General features: G+C 37.1%; 1 protein-coding gene across 3 annotated transcripts; it reads left to right on the forward strand.

Moving 5' to 3' along the window:
- The first annotated feature begins 3,353 nt into the window (after positions 1 to 3,353).
- Positions 3,354 to 16,616, forward strand: LOC143531069 (protein root UVB sensitive 5). Of its 3 annotated transcripts, XM_077026454.1 has the most exons (13): positions 3,354 to 3,486; positions 3,624 to 3,728; positions 3,835 to 3,960; positions 4,254 to 4,300; positions 4,380 to 4,458; positions 9,690 to 9,762; positions 10,590 to 10,679; positions 11,594 to 11,653; positions 11,738 to 11,851; positions 11,933 to 11,993; positions 12,079 to 12,197; positions 15,978 to 16,073; positions 16,200 to 16,609. In XM_077026454.1, the coding sequence occupies exons 2-13, from the start codon at positions 3,685 to 3,687 to the stop codon at positions 16,428 to 16,430; spliced, it is 1,140 nt and encodes a 379-aa protein (XP_076882569.1). In that variant the 5' UTR covers positions 3,354 to 3,486; positions 3,624 to 3,684; the 3' UTR covers positions 16,431 to 16,609. The 3 variants fall into 3 exon arrangements, with proteins under 3 accessions (XP_076882569.1, XP_076882568.1, XP_076882570.1); XM_077026453.1 differs by having other exon boundaries at positions 11,738 to 11,993; positions 16,200 to 16,616; XM_077026455.1 differs by having other exon boundaries at positions 3,403 to 3,486; positions 3,902 to 3,960; positions 11,738 to 11,993.
- Positions 16,617 to 17,069: the final 453 nt, after the last annotated feature.

Here is a 17,069-nt window from a genome sequence, read left to right on the forward strand (position 1 = left end):
ACCTTTGACGAGCTGTTTTAAACCCGAACTGTTCGGGATTGTTTTTTTTTTTGTTTGAGTTGACAATTTGTTTTAAAAGACTTTGTTGTGTTTAGGCGGATTTTATGTTGAGGTTTGTGGGCAAACAATTAATTTTGAAATTTTAGTGAAAACTTGACCTAGAAAGGTCAAAGTCTACCATGAGTCTAAAATTAGCAATTGACATGTTATGTATTTTGTTTGTTAACAAGGCAATAAAAGTCTGTACACTATTGAAGATCAAGATATTTTTATAAAATTGTGTAGATTATTGAAGCTTGAAGCTCAAGATGTAGCAAATTCTTTTTTTAATCTTAAAACCATAGAAACAAAAAACACTGTATGCCAAATTCTTGGTGTATTACATCTAATATTTGATAAAGTTGCACAAGAGTAACTTGAGCCGTCATATTACGATTTAATTTTTGTGCTCTATTTCAGTGATTATAACGAATGGCAATACCACACCGTTATCGTCAAGAACCAAAACGATACTGCCGGAATTCACAGCGTGTTGCTGCCGCATCGCGCGGGTTTTTAACTAGTATATATATATACACACATGTATATATATGCGTAATCGAAAGCTTTTAACGAGATGTGACAAGAAACACAACCTCTAATATGTTGGTTTATTAATAATTAATATAAATCTTCAAAGCCTTAAAACAATTGTCAACAGCAAAAAAATTAAAAACCTAAAAACTCGGGCTGCCGGGACTCGAACCCACGCCGGCAGCCGAGTTATCAAGAACAAAGAAACAAACCCAGCCAAATGCTCCAGATTGTTAGTTTGTGTAAGAATAAAAATAGGAATTTATAAAGAAGTAGTCATGAATCCCATACTGATTAGGAACCCTAGATCCTTAAATCATTTAATCCAGTTGATTTCGTTAAAGATTATGTTAGGGCTTTTATATTACGTGCTAAAAATATATTATTAGGATGTTCAATTACCTGAAACGATGGCCAATCGAGGAAGAACGGCGTATATCAGTGCGTCGGCCATATACGAAATCAAATCAGCAGGTGAAGGCTCGATATATCCAATTAAGTATAGGGTTTATGGTCGCTGGCTTGTAAGGATTGTGCATACTCGTTTAATTGCATTATTTTGATGTGAATCTTGTAATTCAAGAAATCATATATGACGGGTTCAGTATTAATGTAAATTCGTATCAATGAGATTATGATTTCCAAATTAATAGTGTCGGTGAAGGTCGTGATAAGCGAAATAAACGATTTGATGAATAAATTACAAAGGGGTCAAGCAAACTAACGGGTCACATTAATCCTGGATACGGGTTGGATAAGGGTTTGGGTTAGGATATGGGTCATTATATAAGTTTTATAAGATTTGCAATCCAGCCGTTATGGTGTGGAAACAAAGTTGGGTAAAAGTTTTAGTTTGGGTCCTTTTTGTCAAAACAAGAAAGTTGAAAATATATATTATATTAATAATTAAACAATAATATAATAACAATTAATTAACTCGGTAAATGCGTGAAACATAGTTTGATAAGATAACCCGAGCATAAAAGCTAGTAATGGCCATTAAAAATAATAATATTAAAATCCAAGTTGTTACAAAAGACATACTGTCAGGATTTGATCACCCGACCTTCTTCCATTTGTGTTCCATGTTACCAAATAGTAAGCCAGGTCAAGGATGCCTTGTGGGACTATTGTTTAAATATATATTTAACTAAACATGATGTCTTTTCTTAGTATAAAACCATTTGACTTGTTTAGTATAAGAAATAAATATGCATTAGAAAAATTATTAATTAGAGTTTTAGATACTTATGTTTTATGCGACCATAATTATCACTACATATTATACCTTTTTCGACTGTTTTAGAGGAGAGAGGCTAACGTGAAGGACATAGGGAACATATTTAATATTGTGCAAAAACATCCAAAAAGAATTAAGGTTCGTTTTAGAGCCGGTTGTAACTGTGGGCGACGATTTATGCTTTACTTGGTCACATTTTAAAATTATCTATTTTTCATGGAATATGCCTAATTAATTTATTTGACCTTCTGGTGGGTGTGGTGGTTAAGATTTCTGATAGTTCTTGATGACGTTCTTGAGTGAGTCATGTCTGAAACGTCAAAATTAATATGGACAGTTGCTAACATATCTCACTCGGGTGGTGAGGTAGATCCAAAATCTGTTAAATAATAATAATAATAATAATAATAATAATATATGTTTTGGATAGGCTTGTTAATTGTTATGAGTGGACCTCGCTCCACCCACCATTGCTAGCTTCGTATCCTTCCTTCCACAGACACCCAAAACAGATGCTACTATACAATCACAATGTCATTATTATTATTATTCTCTCTGCACCTCTCATTCCCAGTTAAAAAATCTACTAGGGTTCAATCTTATCATTCCAAACAAGATGATTCACACACAACAAGGTATTCATTTCACTTTAATACAGGCTTGTATGCTTTGTGGGCCAGTCGTTCCAAATCCTATATGTATGTAAATAAATAAGAATAAGATATTGTAGTGATGGCAGCAAACATCAAGTTGTTTTGGTCGAAAGATACACAAACGGAACTTCAAAGAGGTATTTTCATTTCGACCGACTTTAAACCATTGTTTAGGTTATTATTAATTAAGCCACTAGGTATTACCATATTCGTAAATGAATGTAAAATGGGTTGACCTTAAACATGATCCCAACACGACATGAATTTAAATATATGGGTTGGGTTAGGGTTGAAGAATCTCAACACGCCGACACGATTGACACCCCACGTACGGTTATATGTTCATGAACTTGGATATGTATTAGAGTGTCTCTAATTGTGTGCATAAATATTAATATGTGGGGTAATTTATTGCTTTCTTGCATCTTTTTTGTGCCCATATACAACCACCAGCTATTGGTAGAGTCTGGGAAGGGTGGGGTGTAGGTAAACCATACCTCATCCCAAAGGATATAGAGGTTGCTTCTAGTGAGACCCTCGACTCTAGAAAATATCAGCATAAAAAACAGAGTACATAAATATATAGTGCTAGTGTGCAGGTGATGGTTAAAAATTGTGTAACTAGAAAGCTACCACTAGCAGAGGATGGCATGTAAATAGTAAAAAAAGTAATAGATAGAACATTAATAACAATTAAAGTCCAGCTAAAGATCCTTAACACTAATCCTACGTCTTCACGAACTCCTATCATGGACAATGTCCTCAGAGAGGGGTAACTCTAGCAAATCTTGCCTAATCTACTCCTCCCAAGTCTCCTCAACAATGAGGATTTTCACTGCTCTACCTCTTGCCTCTTCACATTTTTTTTTGTTACGGTGTAAGTCAGGTATATACTTGATGATGAATTACAACTAACAACCTTTCTAGAGGATGAATCCAAATCTAATGGTTTTTCTTCGAAGGAACTGCCTTGGCTTCCTGATTTAGTCAAAGATTTTGTTCTTCCTGCTGGTTTCCCAGGTAACAAACAACACTTCTTAATTTATCACTTTCTTCCTTTTCTTCCTAATTCCTACATTTTAGTTATTTTCATTTATATGCATAAAAAAGGCCAACATGTTTCTTTAATTCTATTTCATTTTGAATTTGTAATGCAGGGTCAGTATCGGATGACTACTTGGAATATATGTTGTTACAGGTCCCAACGAATGTCACTGCATGGATTTGTCACACGTTGGTCACTTCAAGTCTTCTAAAGGCAGGTCCGTCTAACTCTTACCTTGTTCTTATTCCCTTTATTTGTTTTCCAATTTTAGTATTCTAGTTCTTATTTGTCAGTGTTATGATCTATTTTTGCTATATTTCTAGTACTTGCAGGCTTGTTGTTTTCCATTTGAACAAACCTTTTATAAATCTATGCATCAATAATGTACAGGCTGTTGGTTTGGACTATACTTCTGCAACTACAGCTGCAGCTTCTGCTGCTGCCATCAGGTGATCGATTTTCTATCTACTCTCTCCATACAATGCAACAATTTACTTATAAAATTGTATCAAAATATATGTCATGTTTTATTTCTTTGTTGGGCATTGATCCAAATTTGACATGTTTACTCTCAGTAATCATTTTTGTTACAATTCATTTTATTTCACAAGAATACTCCTTTTGTGTTTTGGTAGACTTTAGATATCCTACTAATTGACAAATGTAAAGTCAACCTTTGCATTTTCTGTGACAATAAGAGGATACATGTTTGTGAATTTGACATGTTTACCAAAACCTGCAGATGGGTGTCGAAAGATGGAATTGGTGCGGTTGGGCGTTTTTTCATTGGTACATGTTCATCAAATTCTCACAAACGTGACATTAGCACTAATTCTTTGCATTAATTAATCATGATCACCTTCATTAGGTGGCCGATTTGGAAATCTTTTTGATGATGATCCAAAACAATGGCGCATGTATGCTGACTTCATTGGCAGTGCTGGAAGGTAAGTCATACATGATACACACATGGTTCATACTTAGTTGCAATATAATATTTGACAGAATTACAGAATTTGTCCTTTATGTTTGCACTCAGTTTCACTCATTGTCCTTTATCTTCAAAATTGATCTGTTTTATCCTTTAAATTTAGAAATCCAACATCGTTTGTCCTTTGACCATAACCTAGTTAGTTTTTCTCGTTAAGTTAAATCATGTGATTTGCACATGAGGGCAAATTTAACATTATACCTATTTATATAAAAACATTTAAAAAAATAATAATTACAAACTATACATATATACATAAAGAATAAAAATATCTCTCTCTCTCTCTCTCTCTCTCTCTTTTTTACTCATCCAACACCATTCCCACCAACTCACCACCCCCACCCACCCGGCCACCCCCACACCAGCCCCCATCCAACTTACGGCAACCAGCACACCGCCTGAAACCATCGCCATATCAACCTCCCCTTTCACCAAATCAGCCACCACCACCATTAACCTCCAAATCTAACCATAATCAAATGTCAATTTCATGTTTTTCTCCCTAATTTACGCAAAAGGTGAAAACTATGTGAACTCAAAAATTACAGATCTGTAAACTCTATGTTAGTATCAAAAGTATAAGTCAAGGGTCATATCGTCATAGTTAGTAAGTCAAAGGACTAAAAGTGCAATAGTTGTAATAGTTAGTTGGGAAGTCGGTTAGCAAAGTCTGTTACAATTGTTGTATAACTACTGGATTGATGAGTAATGAAAAATAGCTATTGATTGTGGTATCATTTTCTCTCTTGATTCTTTATCTCAATTTCTAGCTAACGAACTGGTATCAAAGCAATTCTTTCCTCGGAACCCGCTTGATTTCTTCACCAAATCCAGTTCATCATTTAATCTATTATTTTTTTTCTTTGTTTCAATTCGCTGAAAATTGATTGTTGTTCGATCAATTTCAATCTCTGTTACATTCAATTTCGTTTCAATTCTTCAAGAATTGATCATCGTTCGATCAATTCATTTTTGCCCCAATTTCAATCAACTTTGCCCTAATTTCAATTTAGTTTTCAATCAGTAATGACTATTCGTAATATGTCAATGGATCAACGAGTGCAAGAGCACGATGTAGTCTTGAATCGTTTGTAGTCGGCTGTCACAAAGAATGGCGAGAACATTGCTTCAATGAAGACACAAATGGAAAATCAAATGAACGAGCTTATCCAGAGTGTTCAGGCGCTGAGCATCAATCAAAACAACAATCATCATCACCATGGCACCGGTGTGAATGGACCGAATGATAATTCGCGTCTACGTCCTTTCCATAACAGCCATAATCGTTTGACAATGATAGATTTTCCGAAATTCAATGGTGATAATATAGAGGGTTGGTTATGTAGAGCAGAGCACTTCTTTGATATTGATGTCACTCCTGAAAATCTCAAGGTTTGTTATGTTGTAGTTCATTTAGAGGATACAACTTTATTTTGGCATCAATCATTTGTTAGATCGAGGGGTGGTAGCATTGATGGCATGATGTGGTATGAGTATCAAGGATTTATAGTTTTAAGATTTGGTTTAGGCCTTAATCAATATGCTATGGGTTCTTTAGCATATTTGAAACAAACTAATCAATCTTTTGATGAATTTTGTAAAGAGTTTGATCTAGCATTGACTAGGGTTGACATTTGTGATGAGTATGCTGTGAGCATGTTTCTTAGAGCCATTAAGCCTGAAATTGGGAATCCGGTGAAGCTGATTAGGCCAAGAACTTTACCAGAGCTTACATGCTGGCTAGAGTTTATAATGATAATAATATGTCCCTAGTACAACCTATTAGATCCTTTAAACCATCCTATTCTGCATCTACTTCAAGAACCACAAATTATAGCAATAGAGGTGGTGGTGTGAATCTGCCCTTGTTACCTAAGTCTCTTAATGCTAGAAGATTAAGTCATAAAAAGATAGAAGAAAAGAGAGCCAAAGGTGAATGTTTTGGATGTACTGAAAAGTACACTCCAAACCACATTTGTAAGAACAAGCAATTATTCTCTATTGAAATAATAGAAATAGAGGAAGATTGTAGTGATTCTGTGGAGCTCTTAAGACAAGAGTTACAAGACCCATGTATTTCTTTGAATGCTAGAATGGTAGTGAACTCATTTTCAACCATGAGGGTGAAAGGATCAATCGGAACTAAACCCCTGCTGATTCTCATTGACTCAGGGTCAACTCATAATTTTCTTAATAAGGATTTGGCTTTGAAGATAAAATGTTCTATTAAACCCATTAGTGAGTTAAGTATTACCATAGCTGATGGTAATAAGTTGGCTTGTACTCACTTATGTGAGCATTTTAAGTGGAGTATGCAAGGTAACTGGTTCACTGCTGATGTAGTGCTCATTCCATTAAGTAATTACGACACGGTATTAGGAGTTCAATGGTTACAAACTCTCAATGACATTATGTGGAATTTTAAAGAGTTGACTATGAAGTTTAAAGTGGCTAACCAGATGTTTGAATTGAAGGTAATTGATGCAAAAGATATGCAATTATGTTCTGCTGAAAAGTTGGAAAGTTTATTGACACAAGATGTTGCTACTGCACAACTGTATAGCATGCAAACTGTGGGGTCAAGTTGCTTTCAACATGACACCAGCATTATCAATTTTACCTCTAATCAGCAATTAGAGCATTACTTCACCAATTTCAAGACATTTTTTAGGTACCAATTACTTTACCCCCTAAAAGAGATTGTGATCAAAGAATCTTGCTAAAAGATAAAAATGTCACAATCAACCAAAGAGCTTATAGGTATCCTGCTGGTCAAAAAAGATGTTTTGGAGAAATTGACTCAAGAATTATTAGATGCTGGTACTGTTCGAAATAGCAAAAGTACTTTTGCTTCACCTGTGGTTTTAGTAAAAAAAAAGGATGGAACTTGGCGATTTTGTGTTGACTATAGACAACTAAATGAGGTTACTAATAAAAACAGATTTCCCATTCAACTTATTGAAGAATTACTAGATGAGTTGGGGGTGCTACTGTGTTTTCTAAGCTTGACTTAAGGGCTGGTTACCATCAGATAAGAATAGATGAAAGATATATTCATAAAACAGCCTTTAGAACCCACCAAGGCTTGTTTGAATTTGTAGTGATGCCCTTTGGTCTCACTAATGCACCAGCTACATTTCAATCTTTAATGAATGAAACATTCAAGCCTTTATTAAGAAAGACCACTCTAGTATTCTTTGATGACATACTAGTTTACAGCCCAACTATGACTCAACATGTGACTGATCTTGAGCTGTAGAATACTTGGGTCATATTATCTCTGGTCAAGGGGTGCAAATTGATCCCAAGAAAATCATAGCCATTCAAGAATGGCCAATTCCTCAAAATCTTAAGAAATTAAGGGGTTTTTTTTGGGATTGGCCGGCTATTATAGAAAAATCATCAAATCCTTTGGAATTCATGCAAGACGTCTAACAGAATTCTTAAAGAAGGAAGAATCTTTCGTCTGGACAAAGGAAGTACAAGAAGCATTTGACAAGTTAAAGGTTGCCCTGACCTCTGCACCGGTGTTGGCTCTCCCTGATTTTACAAAAAACATTTATCATCGAGACGGATGCTTCTTCTAAAGGAATGGGTGCAGCTTTAATGTAGGAAAATCAGCTTTTATCCAGTAAAGCATTTTCTGTAAGACAACTTACTCTATAAGTATATGAAAAGGAATTCTTGGCAATCATGATGGCTGTTAAGCAATGGCCCCATTATTTGGTTACTAAGAAGTTTATAATAAAAACGGATCTCAAGAGTTTGAAGTTCTTATTAACTCAGAAAATCAGTACTCTTTTGCAACAATCTTGGTTAGCTAAGTTGATGGGGGTACACTTATGAGATAGTGTATAAGAAGGGCATTGAAAATGTGGTAGCTGATGGGTTGTCTAGAATGCCTGGATTAGCATTATTTGAGATAGGTATGACTGCTATTGATCCTTTGTTACTAAACAAGATTAAAGCTTCATGGGAGTATGATGCTTGTCTTCAATCTGTTATACAAAAATTAGTTCAAGGGCAACAGATTCCTCATGTTACTTGGGTTTGTTGAGGAGAAAAAGCAAGTTGTGGATTGGAGATGATAGTCAGTTAAAACAAGACATAATTGAGCTGTTTTATTCTTACTCTGGTTATGTTCCCGCATTAAAAAAGGTTAAAAAATTTTTCTATTGGAAGGGGTGTGCTAAACAAGTATATAAGTGTGTAAAATAATGCTCCCAATGTCAGCAGGCAAAGTATGAACCTTTAGCTATTCCAGTCCTATTGCAACCTTTGCCGGTCCCTACTCATATCTTTACCGATATTCCAATGGATTTTATCTCAGGTTTTCCCAAAATTCAAGGTAAAGATACCATCTTGGTTATTGTAGATAGGTTAACCAAGTATGCCCATTTTACCCCTCTAGCTCATCCATATAATGCACCTCAAGTTTCACAAGTTTTTCTTGATACAATATTCAAATTACAATGGTCGGCCCGGAGACAACAGAGCTAGAATCTGTTTCCGATAGGGCTAGACAATGGCAGCGGTGGCGGGTTGCTTGAAACATATCGGATTTGAGTTACATGGCGGTGGTTGAGCCAATCTTTTATAGAAGGGAAGGGGGAAAAAGTATGCTGCGGTGAAGAAGCTGGTTGGGGGACTAGAGTTGTTTTGTAAGAGGTGGAGATTGTTGGTCGCCGCCATGTTTTGACGGAGATTGGATGCAGCGGTGGTGGAGTTGTGGATAAGGTTTTTGATATGAGCGGGTAGGTGAAAAGGGTGGTTTTTTTATGGTGATGGTGATAAGGAGAGGTATGGCCGCTGTTTTTAACAGCGGCGGTGGTCGTGTGTGGTGATTTCAGAGAGATGATGCGACAGACAGGCTCATATTGAGTTTTTATTGAGTTAGAAATAGGATTTGGATTAGGATTATATATCTATATTATATTGAGTTTTTTTGTATTATAATATTTTTAATTTTAGTAGGTGAAAAGACTAATTTACCCTCATGTGTAAGGCACATGACATGATTTAACTAGAAAAACTAACTGGGTTTGGGCCAAAGGACAAACTCTGTTGGAAAGGATAAAACATATCAATATTGAAGATAAAGGACAACGAGTGAAATTAGGTGCAAACATAAATGATAATTTCTGTAATTCTGTCATAATATTATTACCTTTTTTTAATGTGATGCAGCATCTTTGATCTGTGTACTCCCATATATCCTGCATATTTCCTTCCACTAGCATCTCTAGGGAATCTTGCTAAGGTATTTGATTGATATAAATATATCTTGATGGGAAAATTCCATATATACCCCTACAAACTTGAAAAATATCAAGTATACTCATGTAAAACTAAAAATTCATATATGCTTTTGCAAACATATCCAATTCATTGAAAACAATTTAATAAATGACCATTTTACATTATTTTTCTAAAACTGAAATTTCCATATATGCCCCCATATTTAACTTATTTTTTTTTATTTGCCCATATTTTCTTTAACTTTTTTTTTCATATATGTCCCCATATTTAACTTTTTTTTTATATTTGCCCATGTTTTCTTTAACTTTTTTTTTTACCAATTTTTAACTTAATTTATTTTATATTTACTCATAAACAATAGTTTTCTCAAAATTGACTGCGTATCGTTCAATTATCATGTGGTTATACCTGGTTTGATTACATTATTAAAGTTTGATTACTTGATTGAGTTCGGTTATCTAATTTGAACATCCATGTTCGATTATCTGCCGTCGAGACTCGAGAGAACAAAAAAGAAGAGACAGTGGTTTGGTTCAATTATCAAAATCCAAATAAAAAATAGGGGTTAAACAATTATGATATAAAGGGGTAGAATGGCCATTAGGTAAAAATTCATCAAAGTTGGGTATATATTACATTTTTAGTTTAGGTTGGGTATATATGAAAATTTTCAAGTTTGTAAGGGCATATATGAAATTAATCCATTCTTGATTATGCCACATTAAATGCTTATTTAATATTTGTACATTTGTGTTAGGTATTTCAGAGAAAAAAGGTATTCTTTGTGTTACTTGAAATTAGTTTTGGTGTGATTGACTATTTGATCAGGCTGTAGCAAGAGGGCTAAAAGATCCTTCTTTTCGGGTGATTCAAAATCATTTTGCTGTTTCTGGAAACCTTGGAGACGTGGCAGCAAAGGTATGTTACATAAGTGAACCGAACAAACATAAATGGAACGTGTTCGTGTTTAACTTTAACCAAATAAATAACAGACCATAGACAATTAAACAAACGCGGTTTTCTTTTTCGTGTTCGCTCGTCTAACTTTAGCCGAACAAATGATCGAACATGGACATTTACAGTTTTCTTGTTTGTGTTTGTTCGTTAAGAAAATGAACGTGTTTAAGGTTCACGGACGTAAAAACAAGAACATAATTGAAACATAGATGAGCAATATAACTGAACCAAAACTAGTTAAAAGTTAACGTGGAAAACTTTTGTTGGGCCTAAAAAGTTATTAAAACTAGACTCAACTGAATTAAATGAATATATTAACAAACGTATAGTAGCGATCTTAAACAACAAACATAAATGAACTTAAATGAATGAACATAAACAAATTTAAATGAACGAACGTAAAAAATACGCTCAAAAGAAACGTAAACTAACGAACATAAATGAACGTAAACGGATGAGCATAAACAAGTAAGAAGAACGAACATAAATGAACAAACCTAAACTAACGTCAACTAACACATATTAATGAACCAAAATGAATGAACATAAATGAATTTTTATTGAAATGAACATAAACAGAAGAACTTAAAGAAACGTAAACTAACAAACATAAATGAGTGTAAACGAATGAACACAAAAGTTGTTAAATGAATGAATGGGACATGCATCCATGCTCGTTTGTATCTAAATGAACAACGTATTTTGTTCATGTTCGTGCATCTAAAAAAACACAAACAAACTTCCCGCCGAGAACATTTGGTTCATTTATAGGCCTAGGAATGCCTATAGTCATTTTAATTACATATTCACATTATATCAAGTTGTTAACTACGCATGTCAAAAAGTTAAATCATTATTTTATTAAATATTTTCAGGAAGAAGTTTGGGAAGTATCCGCACAGCTCATGGGCCTTGGTCTTGGCATATTGATCTTGGTAATCATAATGAGAACATTGCATATTAATGAAACAAATTTGAAGATGTACCAGACTTTACAACACCTTATTGACTTATTGCAGTCAGCACCTGGCCTTGTGAATTCATATCCGGTCCTAGCATCAACATGGATGACAATGCGGCTTTTACACCTTTGGCTTCGCTATCAGTCTCTTTCAGTTCTTCAGTTTAATACAGTGAGATATTATAAGGTTATTCAAGATTATAAGTTTAATTTGAACTTAAGTTTGAACTTTTTAAACCCTTGGTTTATTAAGGTAAATCTAAAGCGGGCCCGGATCTTGGTGAACTTGCATGTCTCAACTTCAACAGTATTGGGTAACATTTGTGTCTTTTGATGTATATATCATATGATATTTTAGCATGTGGTATATAAGTTTCTGATTTCTTTATTTAAATTAAGGGTGTGAGGAATGCAATAAAATGGAAAATATCTTATCATGGGAGAAATTTTCAGTACCACGAATAGTTTTTGGCGTGTCTTTGTCCGACATGCTCGCTGGTGAAACATCAGGCCTCAAGGTATTGCCTTAATAAAGTTTTTACTCAAGTCATTTTATGTTTCTATTTTTTTTTATTTTTTTTTGTAGAATATCTTTTCTGATTATTTTAAACTATTTTTATTCTTTTAGTAGTTAACACAAATCGAGCTACATCTGGATAATGGGTAAGCGAGCAACAAGCTGCGCTGCTACCCCCTTTTGAATCGCAAAGTCTATTCTACTAAATATAAATCCTTGGTTACTCGGGCTCTGTGAGTCACTGTGGACCACCTTCTGCACTCGCTCCAAGAAGCGAACCGCTTCGGGAGCTAGGGATCCAAAAGTGTCGAAGGCAAATGGAATGAACACGTGCTGATTCTCCAAACACGCTGTCTCATGCTTAGCAACCTTCCTAGATTCCGCTCTCAAAACCGCCTGTCCCGGTACGAAGCCACTGTCTCTCAGCCCCACCAACGGGGGACACCCTAGTGAGGTCAACACACGCATGCTTACCCCCTGCCCAGCCAAACACAAGAACATCCGCAGGACGCAGGGTAGATCTCTCTCGCGGATCAGTCAAAAAGTTAACTGGTGCCTCTTTCTTGGCTGAGCTCCCGACACGTCTAAGCACATCCCATAAGACATCTCTAACCCAGTCATGACGATACTTAAATCCTGGCAATTCCTTACAGTGGAGAGCATGCTCACAAAATCTATCCAAACAAACTTTTTTACAAATGGGGCATGATTCATCTGGAGGGAAAAGAAGAATCATAAGCCGGTATTTAAGGATGGCTCTGTATTCAACTGCCGACATCCGTTGCCTAAGACTTTCAATGGGCACAACAGTTAAAAAGTCCTGGGCATGAGCCCCTTGAGACAAGCTAAAACTGCCTTTTGTCTCGGGGTCATATCGAATCGCTCCTCCAAATCATGTACGTGTTTACCATAAAGAGCACTTGCCAAGGTTTGTTGAGGTTTATTGGGGGCGGTCTCCTTATCAGTAAAACCGCCTATATCAAGGTCCGGGAGAGTTGTTCCAATATTACCAAGTGCAAAAGAGTAGTCAAGATCTACCCCCATAACACCAGCGTTTCGCAGGATGTGGTTCTGCAATTTCCACAACTGAGACCTGGAAGCCACAAAGGCATATGCGGAGACATCCTTAGGCGAGAAAATTCCTAAGCCTCCGCACCGCATAGGGAAGGAAGCCAACCTCCACTGGAGGTCCCCAAAATGCGGTCCTCCACACACAACAATATCTTCAACTGCCCCCCGCAGGCCCGCATCAAAGATGGACACAGCCTCTTTGACATGTTCAGGTTGACAGGTCCGGAGCCCAAACACTAACTTAGCAACCCCCATGCATGAGCGCAACAAAAGGAGCTCACTTTGGGGTCCCTCAGGTCTGCCAGGCGTTTCATAAGTTCAACCGCCCTCAAAGCTCTTTTAGTTGCCAAAGACCGAATAAACCCTGCATCCCGACTAACTGCTCCCCCCTGGAGTTTAACTCCCATCACAGGCCTGCTAATCTCTCCAGGGAATAAACCCGACACTTTCTTCGATTCATCACATGATGGCCAAAAAATCTCCGTTTTTCGAATATTAAGCCTAAGCCCTAGAGACGCCCCCTCTGAGCGAATAATGCCCAACGCTCTAGCGACCTCCTCAGCCTTACCAATGATAGTGCCATCGTCTAAATACCATGCATGGAAGGGCAAGGAACAGATCCCCTGCACCTTAAGGATGAGCGGATGAAGGACCAACGCAAAAAGAAGAGGGCCAAGGGGGTCCCTTTGCTGCACCCCAGTAAAAGCCCCAATATGAGTATCCTCCACATATAAATGGGCGGGGCGGGCATATAAAAACTGGACTCATGGGAAGATGGATGGACATATGCAGCTAACTTTCCTGAGAAGGGTCGTCCGATCCACCTCGTTGAAGGCGTTAGAAAAATCAACAGTGAGCATAGCCAGGGACCCGTCAGAATGAAACGCGCTCAAAAATCTGTTAGCACTATGCAATACCGCTTCTGCCCCATTAGGGATCCCAACCCCGAATTGGAAATCCCCTAGATAAGCAACCACCTTTTTCCCTATTTTACGCATAGCGACTTTCGACACCAATCTTCTCCAAATGGCCCCCACTGCGATGGGTCTAATTCCATTGTTAGGCTTCAACAGGGGGGTCAACGGTGCCGAAGCAATGAACTCCGCTAGAACTTTTGGACAAAGCCCCCCAAGCCACAAGTTGACAACATCAGTGATGGCCTTTAAGAGCTCGGAGGCGGTCGGAGACACCTGGCCACAGAAAGCGTCTAAAATATGTTGGGCCCGCAAACCATCCCTCCAACAAGATGTATCTTTCGGGAAGGTTTTAATACATTCCAGCACACAATCACCGTCCACCTGCAAGGCTGGTTCCGATGGCACGACGGAGGGCATGGTCGGGGGGGGGGGGGGTCCACCACAGGATGTTTATCTATCAATGCTCTTAATGTATCCCCCCAGCAGGCACGACCCCGGATGAACACAGGACTTTGATCGCTGCTGTGTAATGGCCATCCGCTACCTTCCGGAGGCACTGCTTGATATTGCCCCCTCCCTCTTCTTTATGTTGGCAATCCCACATCACAGGAAGTTCAAGGAGCGGTAGCACCAACTCTTCTAAACCTGCCCCATGTTTCCAAACAGCCAAAGCTCGCATGATGGAGCTACATTGAAGCGATTTCCTGTTACCGGACCTTTGTTCTTGCCTAGTAGCCGATTTGACAACACGTAACGTGCATAGAGGCAACAACAAAAGTTTAACCCAAGCCTCAATAGACCTCGGGGCATCCACTACTTTACGGAGCCCCCCTGACAAAGCCGCCTGGGCAAAAGCCATGCGATACGCGGGCGGGATACTCTTGACAGTAGCAATAGGAATGACGAGGATGCGTTCAAGGAGAGCGACATCTACCACAAACGTTTCAGACAGACCACTCCCAAGTTCCACCTGCGAATCGCGGGGTTGAGGGATCCCCACAATAAAATCAAAGTCGCCTCCTGCACGTGGGGTGCATTTAACCACTTCTTTTCCGTGCATACAAGGCCTATTCAAGGCATGCAGGGCCATGCACTCCCCGCACAACCAGTTCTTAAGCAAGCGCAAGGTTTCGATGACGTCATTGTAGAGTTCCAAGTCCGAAGCAAGATGCTCCTTTAACTGATCTCTCCTTTCCTTTACATTGAAGTGATCCCGCTGAAAATGCATGAGTAACCTAGAATACCCCTTGTATCCCGGGATACCATCTTTGCAAAAATGAAAATTTTTAAAGGGGCAACGCCAAATCCCCGTGCCCAAGCTAGGACCCGGCTCTCCACCACAGGTCTTCATAAATCACTTAAGAAATTAAAACTATTTTTGTTTTTGGAAACAAAGGAAATTAAAATAAAATTTGGTGTTGGCATTTAATCAAACACCTGGCGTGTACTACTAGCGAAACCTTCAAACTAATGCCATTCAAAACAAATCGTCCAGAAAATGAAATGCTAGAAGACCAAATAAGCAAAAACTAGGAATGGAGGCGGTGAAGTGAAGGGTAATGGCAGTGGTGGGTAACGGAGGTGGTGTAGTGAAGGGTTACGGCAGTGGCGGTGGTGGGTGAGAGGCGTAGAGGGAAAGGGAAGGTTACGGTGGAGCTGTGAGGCGGAGATGGAGGTGGTGGGTTAGGGTGGTGGGTAAATTTTAGTTGGAAAAATATTTTAGTTGTTTCTATTGAAAGTTATTTTAGTAATTTGAGTGATAACAGATGGTAATGTTACTGGTTTTTTTATAGGTGAAGAAGCTTCTGAAACTTTATTCCAAGGAGAAATATATCCTTGTTTTGAACCAGCAGCCTTTTAAAGATTTTAAAATCCTTGTCTCATTTAAGGTATGCATCTTACATTTCACTTTTCTTTTTTGCTTAGCAATATAATCTTTGGAAAAATATATCTTCACTCATTTTATTATCTAGTAAACATGACCACATATTGTTCTTGTATCCTAAAAACCATAGGATGGAGCTACAAGCCTCTCGGTGTTGCGAAGTGTTTGGCAGGCATATTGGCTCTACAAGAATCACAGTAGACAAGAAAACATGTTTGATCAGCTTCAAGAAAGCCTGAAAGAACTAGATCACCAGTTTGACCAGTTTTTGCAGCAACTGAGAGACGTTGGATGGGACATGAATAGTATAAATTTGAAAGTTTGTAAAGATGTTTTAATCGAAGATTCTCCGGTGCGTTGAGGATAACATTTGAGTTACATTTTACAAATTAATAGTCAACATGAGGTTTTGGTGATGTTAACTCAGATAAGAATTTTTGTTTTGTTTGTGTTAAGGGGGCATTAATTTTGTATAATAGTTCACATGTGGATGTAACCAAATTTACCTTGTAAGGTATATTTCCCCTAAATTGTGCAATTAACTTTTCTTTAGCCAAGTCTCGTTTTATTTTATTCATTTTTTTTTTTCGTTTTTTGTTTTTTATTTGGGTTTTGTTCTTGATGTTTATGTAAAATACAATATAAAAGAAGTTTTTACTCATTATCCACTTATGTTTTAGATAACCAAACTACAATTCATAATGATAGTTCATAATTTGCAAGAAAAATGCAATTTTCGCGTGTATATATTATATATTGAAAAACAAATGTTAATCACTTTGATGTAAAATTGAAAAACAAGTATTTGTTTATCTTTTTCCACTCTTTGGTTTTATCTTCCTTCTCATTTTTTTTTTAAATTATATAAATCACGACATATGCAGTGTAAAAACTATACACACATTTAGATAAAAGACCAACTATTGTATTTAAAAAAAAATCTAAAATTAATGACCACATACATTTAGTCATTTTATATAATAAAAAAATAGTACAAGAT

Source organism: Bidens hawaiensis, unplaced genomic scaffold, assembly GCF_021521415.1.
Source record: "Bidens hawaiensis isolate Kalapana, Puna unplaced genomic scaffold, B.hawaiensis_p1.1 tig00009076_1, whole genome shotgun sequence".
Classification (NCBI taxonomy): domain Eukaryota; kingdom Viridiplantae; phylum Streptophyta; class Magnoliopsida; order Asterales; family Asteraceae; genus Bidens; species Bidens hawaiensis.

Coding starts and splice junctions, on each gene's coding strand:
- LOC143531069 (XM_077026453.1), top strand. CDS start 3,685: ATGGATTTGTCACACGTTGGTCACTTCAAGTCTTCTAAAGGCAG. Junction 4,459..9,689: donor TTCATTGGCAGTGCTGGAAG/GTAAGTCATACA, acceptor AATGTGATGCAG/CATCTTTGATCTGTGTACTC. Junction 16,074..16,199: donor AAATCCTTGTCTCATTTAAG/GTATGCATCTTA, acceptor TAAAAACCATAG/GATGGAGCTACAAGCCTCTC.